Raw genomic sequence first — 23,346 nt, 5'->3', positions numbered from 1 at the left:
TTTGCAATAGAAAGGCAAGGACGCCAGCACAAAGGGTACGATGCTGTGCTTTCAAGAAAAGCAACCATTTTGCAGAACCCCAACCCGCTTTCATAGTTTACCAAGAAATTTCATAAATGCTGTGGAAGTGCCGATGACAATGACAGTGCAGGAACATAGGAGCACTCTCTGTCTCTCTTAAATGTACTCTCAAAGCGAGGTTCTGCGGGAGAAGAGCTTGTGATGTGAGGCATGAACAGACAAAAAGTAGAGTTAAAAATAAACACTGAAGTTGAGTGCCCTGTAATCATCGTGAGGACAGAAAAATAAGTGAGCACAGAGAAACAGACTCACAAAGCCACCGTGTTTTAGAATAAGTACTATTATTACTTATGGGAACAGGGAATAATGGAAGCTATTGCTTTTCATAGTTCACATTATAGCCTTTTCCCCTCTGTCCTGAATAGAGAAAAACTTTCTTTTCAACTTTTTTTTCTTTTGAGTTTTTAATCAAATTTTAGTTTTCTCGTGTGTATTATAAGATATTGGAAACATTATTATTAAAATCAAAGAGCACCACCATATAAATTTCCATATTTCAGCATTTCCTATTAGCAGTGAGGGGAAGTAAAAACAACATGATCAGAAACTTCAAAACATTGAGACACCAGGTGACAGGATGGTCAAAATAGCAAAGCAGTGAGGAGTATATTAAGCTTTTGAATGCAAGAGCTGTATCATAATAACAGCTGAAGAGATTAATAATAAAAGAACGTTATGGTTTCAGATGCATATTGAGGATTGGACGAGGTGCTGAGGGATATGGTTTAGTGTTTGGTAGGAACGGTTGGACTCGGTGATCCGGTGGGTCTCTTCCAACCTGGTTATTCTGTGATTCTGTGATTCTGTGATTTTATCACCTTTAAATGAACTGCAAAATGAGGCTATGCACTCACTTTAGGAAGCTTGCTTTTGTGATTGTGTAAAATGCATATCAGAGGATCCTGCACATTTATGTGCTGGAATGATGATGCAAAAGTTGCCAAAACCAAGGCAAATGAAGTGTGATGCAGTCATCTCTGCTGACTGTACCTGTTAGAGTACTGTTGCAATTAAATATAAACAGCGTACTTGAGAAGAGGACAACTTTTGGAAAGTAGGATAAGCGTTACAGTAGGAGCTGAAATACTGAAATGAGAATGCAAAAAGGAAATGTCCTTTTACATGAGATTTGGTCCTTTCTTCAGGAGTGGAATTAGTGGAAAATGTTTCTAAGGTATTAATTAGTACTGATACATGTTTAAAGTTTTGAATAGTATCCCAATGTTAATCTGAAGCATCAATAAGTTTCTGTACAGAAGTCAATGAAGGGCTGGAGTCTGCCTTGAACTGTGGTCTAGTGCATGAGCTCTAATACTGCCTGTGGTGGATAGTTAATTATTTTAAAAAGTAGAGTGGCTTCAGCTACAGAGACTGCAAGAATCCCAGTCCAAGACAACACCACACTACTGTCAGGGTACTCTCTTGTGAGAAGTCAAGAAAATTTACATGGCCTGGGTCTTATGAACTAACTGGGTGATGGGCGTGGAATGGGTGAGACATTCTGTGCTTTCGATGAGCATTTTGCTTCTGAGATTCACAAGAAATCTGGGCATCGCAGCTTTTTAGGGGTTTGATGTTTTCTTAATTCAAATACAGAATATAGTTGGTTTTGATACTTCAAATAAAGTTTAGTAGATGAGGGAGAAGATTCCTAACAGATGGTGATTGTAATGTCAGTGAATAAGAAATGACAGTCAAGTAATGGTGACTACTGGTGCACTACAAATATTAAAAAAGTGACTAATTTATTCTGGACCAGCATGAGTGGTATTCTGAGTATTGAAATATCCAAAAGTGGCAGGAGGCGAATACAAAGAATAAAGGGCAAGTAAACCATGAAGGACCTGGAACTACCAGTTGTTAACATGAGTTTGATGCTATGCTATCTGAGCAGAATGCGCCTCTAAATACTGTCTTTCATTTGATTCACTGAGCAACTTTTTCGTGACGGACTGGTAATTGGCTGCATAGAACAGTTTATTCTCCAGAAGAATGTGAGCTGATATGAGGCTAACCCACCATTAAGCATTTTCTTGTCTTTTATTTAGTACCTTTTCTCAAAAGAGGGAGTAAGTAAATAATTACAGGCAAAAAAAGCTCTTCTATGGTAAAAACTAAAAACTAAAACTCCAGTGAATGCTAAGGGATTCATTTTTTCATGGTGTTAAAATACAATGGCCATATTCACCATTGTTCTTTTAGTGTTGTAAGTTCATCTATCTCTGAACACAAATGTAAAATCCTTAAAACCTGTGTTCAATGAGTTTGTCCCCTTGTTTACTTTAAATCCATAAATTTTCAAAGATATCTGCCCTGGCAGCCTGTCAGGGTAGGGAGGGAGATGCTAAAACCATTCTGTTTGTGAACATAAAATATTCTTAATTCAAGACATTAAGTGTCATAATTGTTCTAAAACAACAGCTGCACTCAGCTTGTCATGAGTTAATCTCAAAGCCATTTTTGTAGCCGCTATCCTAGGGAGAAGAGAAGACATCTTAATTAAACTCTGCATTTGTTGAGGACATCAGAAAAGCTCCTGACAGAGCGTGCATGCTAACTACAATCATGCATCCTGCCATTGCCACTGACAAGGGGAAAAAAGCAATAAAAGTGGCTGGTGCCAGTGGCTGCTGCCACGGAGGTTGCTTGGATGACAGACTTGAGAAACTGTTGCTTTGTCCTTCAGTACAACGTCTTTGAAATGTTAGTGACAACCTCCAGTAACTACAAGTCAGAATAATTCTTTCAACAGTGGGTCATTGCAGGTTTGTCATGCTAATCTGTTTGTCATCAGAAGTCAAGGTGCAAAATGAGATCGATAGAAATCATCAGAGATCTCAAACTGTCCTTTCGTTTTCATCCATGGTGAAGTTTTCTGTTTTTTTTTCTTTTCCCCCCGGAGTGAAAGTGTTTAACTTGAAATAGAAATTGTATTGTTCACATAATCACCTGCCTTTGGTGGCTAGGACTTTAAGAGAACTAGTAGTAAAAAACCTATAATAAAATTACGAGAGCTGGGAACTCTTAGGTGAGGTCATCTACTCTCATCCTATTTGCTTGTGGGTTTGGGGGGTTTTTTTTGCTGTATTGTCTTGCCATTCCCTTTCTCCTTCATGTGAGAAGAAAAAGGCCTGCATGACTTGTAAAGGATAAGGGCAGTTGCTGGTCTGTCTACCTGTATCACTGCAGTAGGAGTTAAAAAGATGTAACATGTCCAATGCACCTGCAGACATGTAGCATCAGTCTTCTACTGGTGTTCCTAGGCATTGTGGGTCACTTCTACTTTCTAGCACGCAGTTAAAAAAAAAAAAGTGCGATCTGGAAAGGTGCAAAAAACATGTTTGCAAAGCATCTGAAGCTGAGACTGCTCCTGTAATATTATTAAGTGACAATGGGTAGATAAACTGCTATAGAAATACAGGGACTAGCGGATTTCTCTTCTCTGGTTGCTGCCTAGGTGTCTCAAAAGGGACCTGGGAAGTCATTTATCTTTCTGTAAGGAGAAGAGATAAATTCCTTGCCTGACAGGATTGTCTGCTTCATCTTGGAGATATTTACCTTGAGGTTATATGGAGTAGTTTTTCTTTACTACTGCGTATTATGACGTGCATTGAGATTAATGAATCATTTCATACAACTTCATCACTAAATCTGGGCTGCTGTCTGGCTAAAATCAAAGAAATACCATGTTTTATTGTCCAGTTCCCTGAGTTTTTCGAGCACTGCTCAGCTAAAGCATTTAGTTGTTGTTTGATTTGTAGATCCGAGGTGCTGTGATATATATTAAGTAAATATTATGATCAAGAACTAGTAAAAAATGCATGAATAAATTACTTGTGAGGAATAAATGTTTTAGTCTTGGTATAGGCAGGTAGGATTTTAAGGTAGAAAAGGTGTTCTTAGGAGAGCGAATAAAAAAGATTCTAATAATCCACAGAGAAAAATAAGAAAGAAGATTCCAATTTTGGGAGGGGGAATTGTGCAGAAGACTTATTTTTTTTTTTTTGCCAATTATTAGTCTACAGAGAACTACTTTGCACAATGAAAATATTAATTAATATCACAATATTCGTAGTTAATTCCAGTTTTCTATGAAACATTCAAGTGAAAGAGCCATGTTTGGGACAGTTTGTTCAGTTCTTTGACAAATGAAACCATTAACACTGTATACAAGTAAGATAAAATATAAAACTAGGATCCTCCAGCTTCATGCTGTAGTAGTTATTATTTTGCTGTATTTAGACTTGAATAAACTAATAAATGGGAGATTCCTACCATATTACATCACACATAAACTCAAGTGCTAGCTGATATGTGTAGCTATACACCACATTATTTTCATTCAGTTATAATTTTGGATAGCTGATAAGGGAGAGTTAACTTTAAGTAATGCTTTTGGTGAAAACATAGAAAAACGATTGTGCAGTTTCTTCTTAGAAACTGGATTTTATTTGTGAATTGAGAAAAATGAAAAGAATGAGAACAAAGAACAACTTTGAAAGTCACTTCTAAATTTCACATTTTTCCCTCTAAGCAATAGGTGTAAACAGGTGGTGATAGCAAATTGACAGTACTTTGCCTTCCTATGAGATACTTCTTTGAGCCAGAAGTGATGAAAAAGAATAACTTTTTCATTATTCTTTTGGTGTCAAAACTGTCTGTCAAAATACTGATATTTTTCCTCTAAATACTTTTTAAAGCTCTAGTTTTAATAATTTTGTTTTAATATTTTTCTTTAGTCTTTTAAGATTTTTTTTTAATATGTGTAAAGAAATTATGTTAAAAATCATCAGTTTGGAAGTACACACTGACAGATGCATTGTTAGGAATAATACCTGTGTGGAAGGAACTCACTTTTTGTTTTTAAATTATGAAAATATTTTAGAGTGGCCTGATAAAGTTGACTGAGACAACACATTCAAAGAAAGTAGTTTATTCTGTTTATAAATTTAAAACCCTTCTTTTCTGAATATTTTTATATGAAGGCAGAGAAACTTCTGCTAATGTAAAAGTTTGTGGAAAGGAAATTTTGCTGTGAGAAGTGAAAATGAAAAAGACATTGTTATGTGCTAACATGTTGATCATTAAATGTTTATGTTATTTATTTCCATGCCTTAAACATCTTAGTGTGTTAATAATTATAGTAACAGTTGCTATGATATTTGCATATTTATTTTTAATTTAGGTGGATTTATTTAATATGACTCTTTAATTTGTGTATACAATAAAAACTTACCATTTTCATAGACATTTAATGGAACTGAGCTTTTATAGAGAACTTCAGAGCATTGCACTCAGAAATGGTTTTGTTTATTAGTGTTTATTTTCACCTCCCCTTAGGATACTGTCAGTAACCCAGCATGATTGATTGTGAGAGAAATTATACGCAAATTCAAGGAGGATTTTATATTTTTGCTGCAGGGTTGCATAGGAATAATTTATGGCTTCCTTAGAAGCTCAGCTGTGTATTTTATTACATATCTGTCTCAAAGTCTTTATGGTTTTAGTGCGTTATTCTGGAGCTAAGCATGACATGACATAGATGCTTTTAATTCAATGTCCCCACAAGTTATGAATTGACTGCCTGGAGTTAGGCCTAATAGTTTGTTTTTAACATTATCAATACCACTATCATACAGAGGTAGTGCTGTTTAATTTTTTAAGATGCTATGTCTGCGTCCTTAGCACTGAACCAGTTCTACAGCAGCTTTATTTATGATTTTGCAAGGCACCATCCTTGAGATGAATCATAAAGTTGTGGCTTGGCAGACCCTACCCAATTCTTGGCAATTTTCATAAATGTAGAGTATTACACAGGGTAGCTTGACTGTTCCACTACCTGAATTTTCCATTTATTTTTAGTTTACCAGGGGTTTTTTTCCTCTCATGAAAGAGGATTATGCCTTGCCCGTATTGTGGGTGGTATTCCCTGGGGGTTGGGAGAGGGCAGGTGAATTGCATCCACTTCTGGATTGTTAATATATTTTGGGAACTCTTCAGGTGGAATGTCTACAATATATTATACCAGATACATTTATTATTTTGATACAGAGTGAAGGGAGACATATAGTTTTGTGTAGGTGCCCTTAAAATTTACTTGAAGTATAGTAAGTTACTAATGTGTATCAAATGAGTAGGGTTTTGTTCATGTTTTCTTAGTTTCTATAAGACTCTACACTTGTTGCTGACATCTAAAATTTTTTGCAGGGCTTAATCTAGTTTAAGACTTCATCTTGGGTGTTTGGGGTATTCTTTTTTTCTCTGTTTAACTTATATTAATTATAATGGAAGATGTTGGAGGCAGGGAACTGGGCACGCAATTGGCCTAACAATGTTCTGTGGTGAGACTTTTCTCCATCTCCATCAGGATCCATCCGGTTGTAGTACTTTTAAGATGGCAATGCTTCTTCACCAAACTTCCTCCTACAGTTAGAGAAGTAGGGATAACTCTTGGAAAAAGTTTTGAGGCTAGTGACAAAATATGTTTGTCTTTCAGATCCCCAGCTCAAGGGTATAGTGACCAGGTTATATTGCAGGCAAGGCTACTACTTGCAAATGCACCCCGATGGAAGTCTCGATGGAACCAAGGATGACAGCAGTAATTCTAGTAAGTGACTGCCCCGAGGGAATGTCTTAATCACACACGCAGATTGCATCGCTTGAGTGTGTATGCACAGACACAGTGCTAATGCCTTTGGAGGGTTTCTGAATGTGTTTTGTCAAAAGGAAGAGGGTTCTGTCCATTTGAAGCCTGATGACCACCAGCACATCTTGTGCAGGACATTGGCCTAAATGTGTTCCCGCTAAAGGGGGAGGCGTAAGTGTCAATGAACCTCAGAAGTGAGGCCAATGGTTGCCCACTGGTAATTTATAAAAATGGTGAAAATATATTAAAATATTTAATAAATGTATTTATATGTATATTTAATGAATAAATAATAACAAAAAAAAAGAAACCAAAAAAATCTTTGGAAAATCTGATTACGTAGGCCCTGATTCAGCAAAGCAAATGTGCGTATCTCTAACTGTCAAAGTCCTGCTTAAAGCACATGCTGAAAAAGCTTGCTGAACTGGGGCTAAAGATTCTATAGTCCCTATACCGGCAAGAGTTCCAATGGTTTAAAGAGAATTTCTGCCAGTGTATGGACTGTGACAGTGTCAGTTTTCAAAAACATTGCAAAAAAAAGTTGTCTTGAAAGGCTGTGTGTGTCACTGTTTTCATACTCTTTTCCCATGACACTGCCACATATTTTCATTCAATGAACATATATAAGTTTGATAACTTCAGCAGCAAATGATAATTAAGTAAACCTGTTATTACTCTAGAAACAGTTGATTTTCAGTTTAGCAGAGAACATTTATAATTTGTTTAGTTTAATGATAATTGAATATTTAAGTAACATATTTCTATGTGATCTTGAGGTCTATTTTAAGGATTTTTAATGAAAAAGATTGATCTGTTTGCTATGTATATATAAATAAGCCTTTAGATTCCTCAGAACATTGAAATTAGGCTATAGAAATTAAGTGATTTGAGGTTTCTACTTTTCCCTGGTTAGGTTCTTGTTTTATCTGTTAATGCATGGCTGTCACTTTTAACACATCTCATCAATAGGTAGCATGATCATTTTTTATTGTCCTGTTTTTTTGAGAATGCAGATTATTAATGGAGTAATCTATTCTGATGTATATTTATCTCCCTGCCTGTTTTCCCAGTGTTTTTTTCTGCTGTTCCTTACTTTTGTTCTTCCCTTAATGTGTCCATCTCTCATGCCCACTTCTGTACAAGACTAGATACTAAGACCTTCTACAGACAAAATCATTATTGCTTTTTACTGAAGGTTTGCCTATATGAGGTCCAAGAAATGTGCGAGCATATATATCTCTTTCTCCCTCTCCTACCCTCTCTGCCAATCTCTTATTTTCAGCTTCAGTGAGGAGGTGTGTATATTTACAACAACTATGGGATATTTTAATGCTATTTCTGTTTTTTAACATCTTAGAACTTGATGGATTTTGAATCTTTGCAAAGCTAGACCATAGTGCCTTACTTTCTTCTTTTTGCTGTTGTCAGCTTTACAAATCATCATTTCTTTTTTGCTTATTATGTCATTTTCCCTTTTTTTTTTCTCTTTAGCTGGAGTGATTCACTGTTTCATCACTAGTCCCATCTTACAATATAGTTTAGTAAAGACAGGTTAGAACACATGAATGTAAAATTAACGTGTTTGCCAGGGAAACATGCAATCAACAGATTATATTTTGCTAGTACGTATCTATCATCACTATATGGAGAGCTGAAAAGACTGACCCATTTGGTATATTCATGAATATATGAGTACAAGTCTGTTTCTTTTATGCTGTCAGTCTTTCTCCTTATTTCTTCTCCCTTTACACCCTCTTTCCTTCCGTTTCCTGATGAACTTTGTTTCTTATTGCTTTTCTTAATTGTAACATATCTTGGGTTTCCTTTTTCTTTTAGAAAAAAAATTTCTAATGGATACAATTCCTAGTCTTTGATCTTTTAATTTGTGAGCTCCTTATTAGGATAATTTGTGTCTGAGGCTTACTGCTAAGAAGGTTTTGGCAGCTGCCGGAGGAGGAGGCATGGTCCCATCCTGCCAGGGTCTGCTTGGGAGGGGGGAAATCCTGCTTCTAACCAGGAAGCTTGCAGTCTGCCTATTTAATGCACCCTGTGGGCAAAAAGATGGACATGTATTAGCTGTCAATAGGACAGATGGTACATTTACTTCAATAGTGAGTATGACTTCCATTTAAATTGTTTCATAAAAATGGAGGAAATAGAGACTGCTGAAGGGTGTGCATCTCTGCCAGCCTTCCACCCATCTTCTGCACTATTCATTGTCACTGGAGCCTGTCAAACAGTCCTCCTCACCATGGAACACCCAAGTGGCTGGGTGTCATGCAGTGAGTGAGTAGCAAGGGACAGAGAAGTGTTTTCAGCAGGGAAGCTCTTTGAAACTTAGTCATGCTGGTACATTTTGAGCTGTTGCAATTTATTCTGTGTCAAGCAGTCAGAGGGCTGCTTGAAGTTAAAATTCCCTAAAGTGCATCTATAATTTTCTACTTATTTTATATGTATGTTGGTAAACACAAGTTAGACACTTTGGAGTCACAATATCATAGAGAAGTAGCACAAAGTAAGATTAAGAGGTAGCCTGTTCAAATTGAGTTCTTCTGTTCACATTTTTAGGTTGTCTTTAAAGCTTCTTGTTAGTCTCTTTAAGGTGGCTTTTTGCTTCTAACTGAAATCAAAATGAGTTTTACTAGTGATTTCAGTCAGCTGCTGTAGTGTAAACCATTGTCCCAACTTGCCTTAAGTTTGAGTAAAGGCAAGGATCTGCTGAGACACATGGCAAGATTTTTAGTTTATTGCTGTGCACAAACCCTTGCTTGAAAGAGGAAGAAAGATATGACTGCTTGTAATTGCATCCCTGAATGTACTTTTGGCTGCTTATGTTGGTGGACACGCTATTAGGACTCAGCCTAAATAGAGTAATGGGTTTCAGTTCGTTATTGCAATTTCTTTTTGTATCTTTTCAGAGTTAGTGATATTTTGTGACAGAGTATGAATTAACGCACCTATTGGTTAATGGTGCTGAGTTTCCTTAAGTCACATGACCAGATCAAAGCTGCTAGCTTAAAGCATCTTCTGCGTACAGTCTGTATTTTTGCCAAACTCTCAGTGATATGTGGAAAGTGGCTTTATTGCATTGCTCCTCTTTTCTTAGCTGGTTTTCTCTTTTTTCTTTCCTTTAATGCTTTACAGTTTCTGGTTTGTTTTGGCAGCTTGCTTGTAGTGAAAGCAGGAGCGACTGTGGTTAGAACTGTAGGCTGAGTAACTGAGGTCCACCTCAGTGTAGTTGTCTCTCTAGCTCTGATTTTCCTGGATTTTACTGTAGTTCTCAGCATTAGTGGAGAATTCACCATTATTACTTAGGAAACACAAGCTACTACAAACAAACAATCAAGAAACAGAAGAGATTTCTATTTTGAACTCGTGGTAACAAGCATTACACTCCCCTCCTGTCCTCTTCCCCTCCTGAAATGGCTAATTTTCAGGCTTTGATCCATCTTCAAAATTTTGCCTCATGAATGAAGGGAAGGTTTAGTTGGAAGACTAATTTGGGAAGCAGGCAATTCTGATAATTCACTTTCTGAAACTGAAGTCCAGAATCCCTAGATCCCACTATAACTTTGATTCACCTAAAAAGTGTATCTCAGCCAACAACCACTGAAAAAAAATTCAGTGTAAATGATACTTTCCTTAACAGGTGATAAACATGATTTTAATGCTTAAACATTGCTATTTGTGCCCATTGTGAAATTAGAATTATGTTTAAAAAAGATTTAAAAGAGTTGCTGATTAATAGCCCTGTTTTATAAACTGGTAAATGCCAAAGTTAAGATTACCCAAGCAACATTGGTTTGTCTGTGCTGTGTGCATCTCCCGCTTAATTATGCAGCAACATGTTTCACTTCCTTCATGGCACTTGTTACCTGAAAGGGCTGGTGTTCAAAAAATCATGTAACCATTTAACAGTCATTTATTTTCATCTTTTAATACATGCTCCTAGTGCTCTATTTATATCTTCCAAATTAAATATGGAAGTATTAACTTTTAATGTCTTTCTAAAGTATCTACTACTATCATATTTTGATTTGAAGATATTAATAAAATAATCTTCACAGCACCCTTGTAATGTAAAGGAGGTAATTAGACTGAAATAAAGCACATGAACATTAAAAACCAATGCCTGCAATACTGTTAAATTTGGATTACTGAACTATTTGCAGTCTGATTTTTACACTGGTTTTTTTTACTGCAGTTTGTCTTCAAAGAGTTACACAGGCATTTAGTCATCTATTTACATCACCTTTGGGAGTTAAGTAAGCCTGGTTCTCCCATCAGTATAATCTTAGTTAGTGTGACAATATCAATGGAGGCCATGTTCAGCCATACTAAAAAGTATGTTTGATTATGTTTTCTGTAACATGAGACTAGTAGGGTGGGTTTGCTCCATAAGAAAAGGATGGACTGATCTCTGAATACCAACACCTCTGCAGTCATTGCCAATCTAAAAGATGTTCTGATAGAGTCATCATTTTTGCCTGTAGGCCTGTGGGTGGAGATAAATTAAATAAATTGTTGCTTTGGTCTGATTGCAGATTTTGTGGGAAGTTTTGTTAAGTGACACCAGGGCAGTGCACATGCAGAGCTTACAGCAAATTTATAAGCCTTGAGCAACTGGTTTCTAGCATGCTTCTTTAGAAAGACAGGGATCTGTAACGGCAATTTTCTTGTAGCTACAGGTCAGTTGTACCTAAACAGACTTTCACAAGGATATGGAAATACCTGATTTCAGGCATTTCAGATCTCAAGTTAATATAATGTGATAGTATTACATAAAAAACGGAAAAATAAATGTTGCAGTTTTGTGTTTTACTCAAGGAAGTAGTTCTTGCTTAATAAAATGTGGACTATATAACTTCAACTAAAACTTTTGGAGGATTAGAGTCCAACTCAACTTTGTTTGTGCAAATCCCCTCCATAACACCTAAACCAAAAACTGTTTTCATACCAGTTGTTGCTGTTAACTACCCATCCCCATTTTCTGATCTTGTGTGTTGTAGGAGTAGGCTTGCTGGTATAGGAGAAAAAAGAGAAACTGTGTGCTTTACAGTTGTGGTTTAGATGGAGCTAAGGGAACAAGCACAGGCTCAGCACTGAAAAGGAGAAAGGGTTTTACTCACATCATTTTGCTGACTGCTTCATTTTATTTCCCCAATGTTCCCACATTTTATTTGCAGGTAGATTTGCCAGGCTTTATACTTGTGTGCAGCATAAAAGCACTGAGCATCAGGCAGAATTCTGTTTCTTGGGCTGTTCATAGAATCATTTAGCTTGGAAAAGACCTTTAAGATCATCCAGTCCAACCATTAACTTGACACTGCCAAGTCCACTACTATACCATGTCCCTAAGCACTGTGTCTATGTGTCTTTTAAATACTTCCAGAGATGGTGACTCCACAGCTTTCCTGGGCAGCCTGTTCTTGGCAACACTTTTTGTGAAGAAATATGCAGTCTAAACCTGTCTTTCATTTAGCAAGTAGCCCACAACTGAACACAGTATTCAAGGTGCAGCCTCACCAGTGCTGAGTACAGGGGAACAACCACTAATGTAGTGCCACTGGCCAGACTATTTCTGATCCAAATCAGGATGCTGTTGGCCTTCTTGGCCACCTGGGCACACTGCTGGTTTATATTCAGTCAGCTATCAACAAATATCCCCAGCTCCTTTTCCAGCAGACAGCTTTCCAGACACTCTTCCCCAAACCTTCAGCATTGCATGACGTTGTTGTGACCCAAGTGCAGGACTCAACACTGAGCTTTGTTGAACCTCATACAACTGGCCTCAACCCATCCAGCCAGCCTCTCCAGATCCCTCTGTAGGTCCTTTATTCCCTCTTGCAGATCATCACTCCTGCTGAACTTGGTGTTGTCTGCAAGCTTAATGAGGGTGCACTTGATACCCCTGGATCATTGATAAAGATATTGAACAGAACCAGCCCCAGATCTGAGCCCTGGGAAACAAAACTTGTGACTGGTTGCCAGCTGTATTTAATTCCATTCAGTACAACTCTTTGGGCCTGGCCATCCAACCCAGTTTTTACCCAGTGATGACTACTTCTGTCCAAGCCATGAGCAGCCAATTTCTCCAGACGAATGCTGTAGGAAACACTACAGGTAGACAACATCCACATCCTTTCCCTAATTCACTAAAAAGGTCACCTTGTCATAGAAGGAGGCCAGGTTAGTAAAGGAGGACCTGACTTTCCTAAACAAATGCTAACTGGGCATGATCACCTAATTGTCCCATGCTTGCTGTATGGTGGCACTCAAGATGTTCCTCTCCCTCACTCTCCCTGGCACAGAAGTCAGACTGACAGGCTTGTGTTTCCCTAGATCCTCCTTCTGCCCTTTCATGTACATGGGTATCACATTTAACAACCTCCAGTCTATTGGGACTTCCCTGGTTAACCAGGACTGCTGATAAATGTTGGAAAATGGGGAGCACGTCTACCAATTCCTGCAGTGCACTCGAGTGGATGTCATCTGTCCCTAAAGACCTGTGTGTTTCTAAGTGATTCCAGAATTCTCCCTGTCTCAACTTATCTGTGGACTCAGCGGGCTGGGTGTAGGTATATAAAGATTTTCAGGGACCTAACTCCCCACTTAGTTTTAGGTTTTGGTAATTATCTTAAAGACAGAGGGAAGCCGGGAGCATGTTTGTTCGTTTGTTTTCACATCCCCCTCAAATATGGGATAGCTTTGTGCAGACCTGAAATGCCAGCAAACTCTGGAGCATTTTCTGCTTTTCTCAAGGCAGGTTCTTATTAGCGTTGGGGATAGCACAGGTGAATCCTAGAAAGCCTGCAAATGTGTAATTGGGCTCAGAAGTCCTGCTCAGTGAAGAGTACTGCACAGACAGGTTCTGGAGGAAATAAAATTTCCCTTGGCCAGCCTCAGAGTATGTTAAAAAAAAACATGCTGTGCCTTACTGGTGCATGTTTTGCTGACCTCAGAATGAAGCACATTGCTGAACATTGGTCAGTCAGTAATTGAATGCAGACTGGTCTCCCTAGTTTCACTCAGGTCTGAAAAATTTTGTGGAAGTTACTGAATATTCGATCAGACTCTAAAATTTTATGGTCTTAGACTAATTACAGCAGCTCTGACAATCTCTGATTAAAACTTGGTGGCAGTAAAAGACACATTATATCCTCTTCTCAGTGCTTTCTAAATGTACCAGCAACTATAAAGCACTCTAGTAATTTTATAGGTTCCATAAAACACCACCATGTTACAGGCCTCTAATTCTCCTTCAGTGGTGATTGGTTTTTTCTGGCTTTGTTGCTTTATTTTTATTAGTAATACAGCAAATTATAGCTACATTCCAGAAGTTTGACTGAACCACTATGATTGGAAGTTTCTTTTCATTAACAGTTTTCCATGGCTGACTTATCTTTTGTGTTCACCTCTTTTCTTTTTGCAAGTATTTTTTATTTTTCCTTCCTGTTGTTCCCTCAGTTGTCACTGTCCTCCATCTAGCATGGTGTTCATACCCAGGTTCCTCCTGGAATTTCTTTTCTTTTAGGAAAAAAGCAAACTTCACTGCCATCTGAAACGTAATTTTGTTGTGACAGACTCCTTCTCCCTCATCCACAATAGTGATTTTGCTGGTTTTTCATTGTTTCATTTGAGAGTAATGGCTCGTTGTTTTTTCAACTTCCAAATTATATTGAACATTTGAAAGCCCTCAAGTCACACAGTGTTTACCTTATATACTCTTAGGATATCTTGTCCATATATGTCATATTTCACTGGTTTAAATTTATGTTTTATAGATTAGAGAGGGAAACTTGTCTGTACACATATTTCTAGTTCACAATCTAGTAAGGTCCTAGCATGACAAAGACTTTTGAAAACCACGTAAATGAAAATGCTAATGAAAATGCTAAATATTGTGCTAATTCTTGTCTGATGTCATCACTTTTATCCTTATTTGTAAATCCATAAATTTGTTTTCTGTTCTTCCAGAGCTCTTTTGAGTATTTTTTTCTTTATACACATCTAGAAAGTGCTCTGCTACAACAGTTCCTAGCTTTATATGGGCTTTTTGCTAAAAAGATCATATGTTACATATTCTTTTTCTGCATGAAAATACTGAAGGAAACCCACTTATTTCCTGTCCACATATCTTTAAATGCTAATAGTCAGCCTATGTTTTTTCTCATTTGTAAAGATTAGATCATCTTCATCGTAAACCATTTGTGGTTTTGTGTCTCTTAACCAACTAGGAGTTTCCACACCTTAAAAAAAATGTACTTATCCACTGCAACTACAAGACCCTTCTTTTCTTGATCTGGGCTTTACCCCTGGCATTGTGATTGCAGACAGCCTCATAGGGTACATTTTTTGGTCACACCTATGGATGCCCTTCTTAAATTTGGAGGGACTCACTGTAGGTGTTACTGTGTTCATTGGGAACTTGTCTAGCTGGAACCATGATCCTCGCTGCCTATGTTGAACACACAGGTTGTGCTTTTGGTTTTCATCCAGGTATTTGTGAATCCGTGACTCATATACAGAGGAAAACCGCTTAGCATGAGCTCCGGCTCATCCACATCTTTTCTTCTGAGACTGTTTGATGTGTGCTTTGCATCTGATTTCCTAGTATGAGTCAGTAAACTTAGCATAGGTTTGTGCTGGCATAATTTTTAGAAGAATTGGTCTGTCTCTCCTACTTCTATTGCTTCTTCTTTTGTTGTTCTGTGGTGAGCTTGGGAAACTCCTGCTCTTCACACTGGTCGTTTTTCAGACAGTAATCAAAGCTGTGGCTGTTTTTACTGTTACAGAAGTGTATATCATGGCTGGTTTTGTTGTTACAGAGGTGTATCCCATTGCTAACGTATCTGCTATTAGCTGAGTTTTTCACAGAATTGTAGAATGGTTTGAGTTGGAAGGGATCTTAAAGAACATCTGATTCCAACCGCACTACCATAGGCAAGGACACCTCCCACTAGACCAGGCTGCTCAAGGCCCCATCCAACCTCGCCTTGAACACTTCCAGGGGCCTGCACAGCTTCCCTGGCCAACCTGTTCCAGTGCCTCACGCCCCTCATTGTGGAGAATTTCTTTCTAATGCCTAGTCTAAATCTTCCCCTCTCCAATTTATAGCCATTCCTCCTAGTCCTATCTCTACGTACCTTTGTGAAAAGTCCCTCCCCAGCTTTCTTGTTCACCCCCTTCAGGTACTGGAAGGTCTCCTCAGAGCCTTCTCTTTTCCAGGCTGAACAACCCCAACTCACTCAGCCTGTCCTCGTACGGGAGGTGCTCCAGCCCTCTGATCATCCTTGTAGCCCTCCTCTGGACTCATTCCAACAGTTCCATATCCTTCTTATGTTGAGGATTCCAGAACTGGACACAATACTCCAGATGAGGTCTCACAAGAGCAGAATAGAGGGGCAGAATTGCCTCCCTTGACCTGCTGGCTGTGCTTCTATTGATGCAGCCCAGGATATAGTTGGAATTCTGGGCTTCAAGCATGCATTACCGGCACATGTCAAGCTTCTCATGAATCAGCACTCACAAGTGCTTCTCTGCTGGGCTGCTCTCAATCACATCATCCCCCATCCTGTATTTAAACTATGGGTTGTCCCAAACCAGGTGTAGCACCTTGCACTTGGCCTTGTTGAACCTCATGAGATTCACACAGGCCCACTTCTCCAGCTTGTCCAGGTCCCCCTGGACCACATCTCATCTTTCAGTGTGGCAAGTGTACCACTCAGCCTGATATCATCTGCAAACTTGCTGAGGGTGCACTCAGTCTCACTGTTGGTATCATTGAGGAAGATAGTAAACAGCATTGGTCCCAGTACGGACACCGGAGGGACACCACTTGTCACTGATCGCCTTCTGGACATCGAGCTGTGGACCACTACTCTCTGAATATGACCATCCAAACAATTTCTTATCCACTGAACAGTCCACCCATCAAATCCATATGTTTCCAATGTAGAGACAAGGATGTTGTGGGGGATTGTGTGAAAGGCTTTACAGAAGACATTGCTTTTCCCATGTCCACTGATGTGGTTACCCCATCACAGAAAGCTGCTAGGCTGGTTAGACAGGACTTGCCCTTAGTGAAGCCGTGCTGGTTGCCACTAATCACCTCCCTGCTCTCCATGTGCTTTAGCACAGCTTCTAGGAAGATGTGTTCCATGATCTTCCCAGACACATAGGTAAGGCTGACAGGTCAGTACATCCCAGGGTCAGCTTTTCTACTCTCTTTAAAAATGGGGACAAATTTACCCTTCTTCGAGTCACCAGGGACTTCTGACTGCTATGACTTTCCAAATATCACAAGGGTGTCTTGGCAAACCACATCAGCCAATTCCCTGAGGACACTGGGATACATCTTATCAGGTCCTATAGACTTATATATGTTCAGGTTCCTCAGGTGGTCACGAACCTGATTCTCCTCTACAGTGGGAGGGGCTTTACTCTCCTGGTCCCCCTGTAATTATTTTTTTTTTTCCCAGAATGTCAGTGTTTAATGATGTTCTATATTCAGCTCAGTTAGAGTCAAGAACATATTTCAGTGCTTTCCTAACCCAGGATAAGCCTCTGCCATTACCTGAGGCCTATGTACTACTGCTTGTATCAAGTATATCATTCACAAAAGCAAAAGAAAAAGTCCTGTTTTCAAATCGCAGTTCCCTTGAAAGCAATCTTAATGAGAGTGCTTCCTATCCAAAACCATTAAAATATCTAAGAAGATAAAAAAACTACTTGCCAGAATGAGAGATGTGTTTTCTTCAGGATATCTCACAAGTATTACCCTTATGATAAGTCTATGGTGATGAAGGAACTGTTGGGCTCTGACTCTTCAGATTGCCTGAAATACCCTTGTCTGCAGTGCTGCATAAATAATTGCAGTCCAGTCTGCTGTGCTTTGTATTTGCTAGTTAGCACTTGTACCAAATACTAAGCCATTGCTGGATGTGTTGCTAGAGAGATGTTTAGACTTTAATTTTAAGGATTAACTTTACTAGAAGCAAGTTTTTCTGTGTAAGTTTAATTTTAAAGTCAGGAAAAAATATACAGGGAATTTTTTATTTTTGTTTTTACTAATGACGTTTCTTAGAATATTTTAGTAACCATAACATATTCATATCTGGTCCTGCTTTTTCTTCACAGCATTATTCAACCTTATACCAGTGGGACTTCGAGTTGTTGCTATCCAGGGTGTAAAGACTGGCTTGTATATAGCCCTAAATGGAGAAGGTTTCCTCTACACATCAGTAAGTACCTTTCTGAACTCTGTTTGAGAGGCACAGATGAAGTTGAAATCTACATATTCACTTTTAACAAGTTCTATAATGCCTATATGTGTTTATACATATACTACACACTTGTGTACCCATATATGTATGCAGCATATCTATAAATGGGATACAGTAGGAATTCTTGTGTACTGTGTATGACAGTCTGCGTGTTACCGGTCCTAAAAAAACATTCGGTAGAGCTCTTTTTCTCATTGGTTTTATTGGTAGTGTGCAATTCACCACAAAAGTTATTTTTTTAATTACATTCTCTAGAATTTTTAAATAAACACCTGAAATTATTTTCTTAGTGACTTTTTGGTCAGAATCCAAAAGATGCGTCAACAGTTACTTTTACAGATAAGAGTTACAGATGTAACTTGTGTCTAAAAAGTTATTAACAGCCTCACAGTTTATCATCATAATGTTGTAATTGTATGCTTAGCATTATTGATTTTTTTTAATTTCAGGTATAAGGAAGATAAAGAGTTCTGTGAGGGACTGTATCTTGTACAATGATCAAAGTTTAGAAAAAATCTTTTAAGTCACAAACATGACTGCTGCATAAAGTGATTGGAAAATCCTCAGATTGTTTAAGATATCCTGAATGATTTAACGCTAATCAGTTAGTGTGTTATTGTAAATACGGAAATCAGTTTTGTGTAAATGAAATGTCTTAACCTTTTTTGAAGGACAGACTTTAATATGAACAGGCAGTTCTGTCAGGTATTAACAAGGTGGCTTAAAGGATTTTTTTATTAATATTGCCATCTGTATTGAATTTATTTACACAATGCTTTTTTCCATTTTTTACATCACATGGTTCTTAATTTCTCACTTAGTTACAATACACTGCTTTGTTTTCAATGTCTGTTGAAAGTAAATTGGACAGATTAAGTTTCTGATGCCCTGAGAGAAAATATTCTGTTTGTTTTGAATACACAAATGTCTTGGAAAAGCTAATTAGGAAGAAAAAATGGAACTAATCTTGAATGTCAATTTAAAGACAAAGAAAATTACTCCTCATAAAATGTGTGCTGGAAACTCCAGCAGTATGATCCAAAACATTTATTTTCTTCTGTTCAAAATAAAAAAACCAGCTGTCAGAGGGAAGTTAATTAGAAGAAAATCTTAGAGCTATTAGAGAAAATACATTGTTGACTTCCCAGTTTCTTCACTTCATGTGGGGAATTCATTTCATTGTGGTGGCATGAACAGTGCTTTTAAAATGTGTTTTAACAGTTAAGAGTACGTTCTTGCCCAGCACTGTTTCTGAAGTGAGTTTTTAGTACTTCAGAGAGAAATATAAGTTTCAGAAAATGTACTAGGTTTTTGATGGGTAATTCTGCAAAGGAGGGGACTCTACACAAACAGATTCTGGCAGCCGCCATGTTTATGCATGATGCTGGAAATGGACCAAGTTTAATCAACAGCGGCATCTGAGGAAGTGAAAGGAGTGGAAAGTACAAGGCAAGAGAAGAAGAGATGGCTGGATCCAGACTTCGCATAGATGTGAACCCAACCCTCAGAACATCCTCAGGTCTAACAAGATATTTCTGGCACACCAGTGAGAATCTGAATTGCTTGGTTCCTATGTCTTCTTTTTGAGCAACCGAGATTACTTAGGTTATGATCATGTCTTATGCATGTAGATAAAAGATTATGTAAAAGGAAAATGTAATCCAAGTGCTTAATGTTTGGCAGGATTCTATATTCTTCATTGACACTAAATGCAAGATTTTTGGACTCGATGACTTCCTATACTCCTGTAGTTACTGGCAACTTGTTAACCACTTCTGAATTTCATTCTGTGAATGTTATGTTTTAAGTGTATTTCACATAGACACGCTCTCCCAAGAGATTTTTATCTTTAGCTTGTAAGGTAAGGAAAGGTGATTTTTTGGAATGTACTAGTGTATGAGCCAAATGCAGGCAGAATGCAGTAGTAGCCACAAAGACACAAACATAATGAAAAGAATACATTTATTTGTTACCTCACAATCTGAGGCAACTCTGAAAAAGCACCCAGACAGGGGAAGTGGAAGCAGGAATACAGACACTGAAGAGCTAGGTCTTTGCTAGAAAGTGTGTGGGTGCCGAATCTGCCACTTTGTCTGTATTTATCGGAGAAAAACTAAGTAGTTTTCCAGTGTGCTTTGGTCTTTCTCACAGCAGGGCAGAAATCTCAAGCAAGTTTTCTGGGATGGTCTTGAGTTTATGACAAGCCTGTGTTATCTAAGCACAAAGGGTTCTACTTGTTAAGCACACAAGACTAGGCGATGATGAGCATGATTTATTTGTTTTTCTACATCCCAGCTGCAAGGTCACTTGAGCATATTTTACAATTCCTCCTCACAATCTCCTGTTATCTTCCCACAGCTGCTTACTTTTCCTCTTGTGGAGAATGAAAGATGAGTGGCCCATTAAGTGGCACAGAGATGTGACACATCTGAAAACTCAGTGGAAGCCTTTGGTTTTGATATGTCTGCAAAATGATTTTCAACTTACGCTTTTGCCAGGTTGAAAAGTAGTAATATTCAGTAATTTAATGCAAATTTAAAGGTAGTGATTTCAAAACATCAGTGTTCAAATAGAGTTTTGATTGTTTCATATTCATGTATTGAAAACATTAACAATACATTTTTGTCTTAGCAATTGTCTGTTTTCAGCTTAGAAACTAAAGTATTTGAAATAAGAAGATAAAGCATCAGAGAGAAGCCTGCCTTCTCCCTGAGGATCAAGATGAAGAAATACTGCCTGTGGAATTTTTTGAATATTGTCATTTGTAGAAAAATATTTTTAACCAATGGCTTTCTATCACTGTCTTGTTGGTGGATTTTTTTGACTCTTTGTCATGGTTGTGTGTCTTTTGCACCTAAATGCCAAAGTTATGTATTCCATGTCATACATGTTTTCCCCCTTGGGTATTCAGGGGAAAATAGCAGAAAAAAAAGTGCTCTGTTTTGTGTGCCAACTGACATAATTGAAGAAAAAAAGCCACATAATGGGAATGCTAGTTAAAATTTACATATATTTAGATATATTAGGACTTTCTTATAAAAATTTTTAAAAACATGTACTATAGATGAAGTAGAATTTATTGAAGTCCTGTATAGTCCTTCTCTGCTGAGTACCTCGGTGTCCCTTTCTCCTTTCACAGTCTATGAAATCAACAGCTTGTGTGAGTATCTCGTTTGTTGATGCCTCTCTTCAGAGACTAAAGGCCTCAACTCAATTACTTTTTATCGTAATCTTCACATGATGTTGGCTAATTAAGCAACAGCGGTGACAGGAAAACTATTATGTGTGATCCTGCTATCTCTGATATGGAGTATTTGGTAAAAGGAAAATGGAAGTTAGAGTGGCAGACCAGTTTCACATACAAGATTATCAAATGCGGATTTGCACTGTTTCTGTACTTTGCTTTTAAAAAAACCCAAACTACTCTTTCTTTTTTAATGTTTGTTCGTGTCAGTTTGGTAGTCTCCTTTCTTTCTCATTTTATTCTGCAATATTTAAGAATTTTTTCAACTAATTCACAGGATTAGAAGTAGATAAACATGCAGAAATATCATACATCATACATCAGTGTTATGGCATTGTTTCTTTCTTTTAACAGAAGCAGAAGGACAACAAATTGTGTAGCTTTCATACCTATTTTGCTTGCTGCAGCAGTTGAGGCTTGTGTTCTGTCCTTTGGGGATTTATCAAGTCACGGTCCCTAACACACACCACCAAAGCCTTGTCAAATAAAGGAGAAGCAAAATCTTTGGAGTTTGAAATGGCTTTGTAGAATTCCTAAGGGAAAATACTTTTCCAAAATTATGACCTTATTTTTCAATGCTTTCAAAAGTAATTATTGTAATACCATGATTCATTATTTTCTATCATATAACATGTGAGAACAAGAGCTTTTCATGCTCAGGTTTTTTCCTTACACTTCTAAGGGTTAACCCATTTAAAAAATGTCCATTAAGCTCACTGTTTTTTAAGTTTTGGTTATTGCATCCAACTTCATTTCTGCATGAGTATGTAAACCTTTACTTACATGTGTATATCCATTTATATCCACTCATAATTGGGTACATTTGTTTAGTGATAGCTTCCAGGTTCTAGGCATGTGTTAGTGAGCAATGGCAATTATAAAACTGAGTCGAAATTTATTTTAGATGCATTCATGAATTGTGAATAATTCAGTATTTATGACTGAATTTACCACTGTGAAAGATTGCTGAAGTGCTGGATAGCTGGATTTTTCTGCAAAGAATCTTCTAAATCTCTAGCAAGATTATTTTTGTAATAGTTATGGACTTTATATGTTAAAGTCCAAAAATATGCCTTACTCATATCTCACTTTTGGAAAAGGTGGACAAGATAAGGTTTTGTTTCCACAGTTGATCCTGTCAAAATCAAAAGAAGTGAAACCAGCTTCATGCGCTGAAAAAATTGAGCACAGCCACAGGGATTCTCCATGGGGAACAGATATTGCCTGCAGCAGGAAGATGGCAGTGCAGTACATGGCAGAAGCTTTTGTTTGTTTTGATTCTAATTTTGGTCAGCTAACTTTGCAAAAGGTTCATTAGTTCAATTTGCATGGAGTCTGCAGCCTGTTTTGCTTCTAGGTTTTTCTGCTATTGTGACAGGATGAACTCAGAAGTAAAATTGTATGTTAGTCCATTTTATGATAACTGTTTTCCTAAGGAAATGATATGAAGGTCCTCTTGGATTGTGTAAATTAATTTCTCTTAAGACCTACTTGATGTATCTGGGAGGGTTTGGAAGGACTACTGTGGGGTGTTTTTTCATCCTAGGAACAGTTTATCAGGGTGTTACCACCTGTTGGTAGCTGCTGGAGTAAGACAAAAGGAAAAAACTAAAATATCAAAAGGAAAACATTCCTAACTCTAAACCACCCTTGCCTGCTTGTGCTTTCATCTTTGTGTTTCCTTTTTAACTATTTCTTCTGCCAGTTTTCACTGAGACCTGAAATGTGGATGAAACCAGAAAGGGTAAAGTATGTCTGTGATATTGTCAGCAGCAGGTATTAAGTCAGAGCAATCCACTGCATAATTTCTTAGTTAGGCTGATGAACTATATAGAATCATAGAATATGTTCTAAAAGATGACTGTGCCTGTAGGACTAGGTCTGAACTGCCTGGTCACCACTTCTAGTGTGGTGCTTGGCAGGATTTGAGTACTGTGGCTCCAGAGCTACTCTTCTAGGTATGGTACAGTGGGAACCCCGCTGGGAGGGTAGATAGAGTAATAGAAAGTCAAGGCTGCATTACACATTTCTGGGAGGTCTTACCAACTTTTTATAAAATATCTCAGAATTACAGATTACACACAACTTTA

General features: G+C 37.8%; 1 protein-coding gene across 6 annotated transcripts in view; it reads left to right on the top strand.

Annotated features, from left to right (window-relative positions):
* Positions 1–23,346, top strand: part of FGF14 (fibroblast growth factor 14) — a 392,265-nt gene that overhangs the window by 279,218 nt on the left and 89,701 nt on the right. For 5 of the 6 annotated variants that reach the window (XM_069879247.1, XM_069879281.1, XM_069879266.1 and 2 more), the window contains 2 exons: positions 6,578–6,688; positions 17,867–17,970. In XM_069879247.1, coding sequence (XP_069735348.1) covers positions 6,578–6,688; positions 17,867–17,970 — 215 coding nt within the window. The remainder of the gene's footprint in view (positions 1–6,577; positions 6,689–17,866; positions 17,971–23,346) is intronic. The other variant, XM_069879259.1, reaches the window with a different exon arrangement.

This window comes from Phaenicophaeus curvirostris, chromosome 1 (genome assembly GCF_032191515.1).
Source record: "Phaenicophaeus curvirostris isolate KB17595 chromosome 1, BPBGC_Pcur_1.0, whole genome shotgun sequence".
In the NCBI taxonomy this organism is placed as follows: Eukaryota; Metazoa; Chordata; class Aves; order Cuculiformes; family Cuculidae; genus Phaenicophaeus; species Phaenicophaeus curvirostris.
Note: the sequence above shows the minus strand (reverse complement) of the source record. Positions and strands in the feature narration are given on the sequence as shown.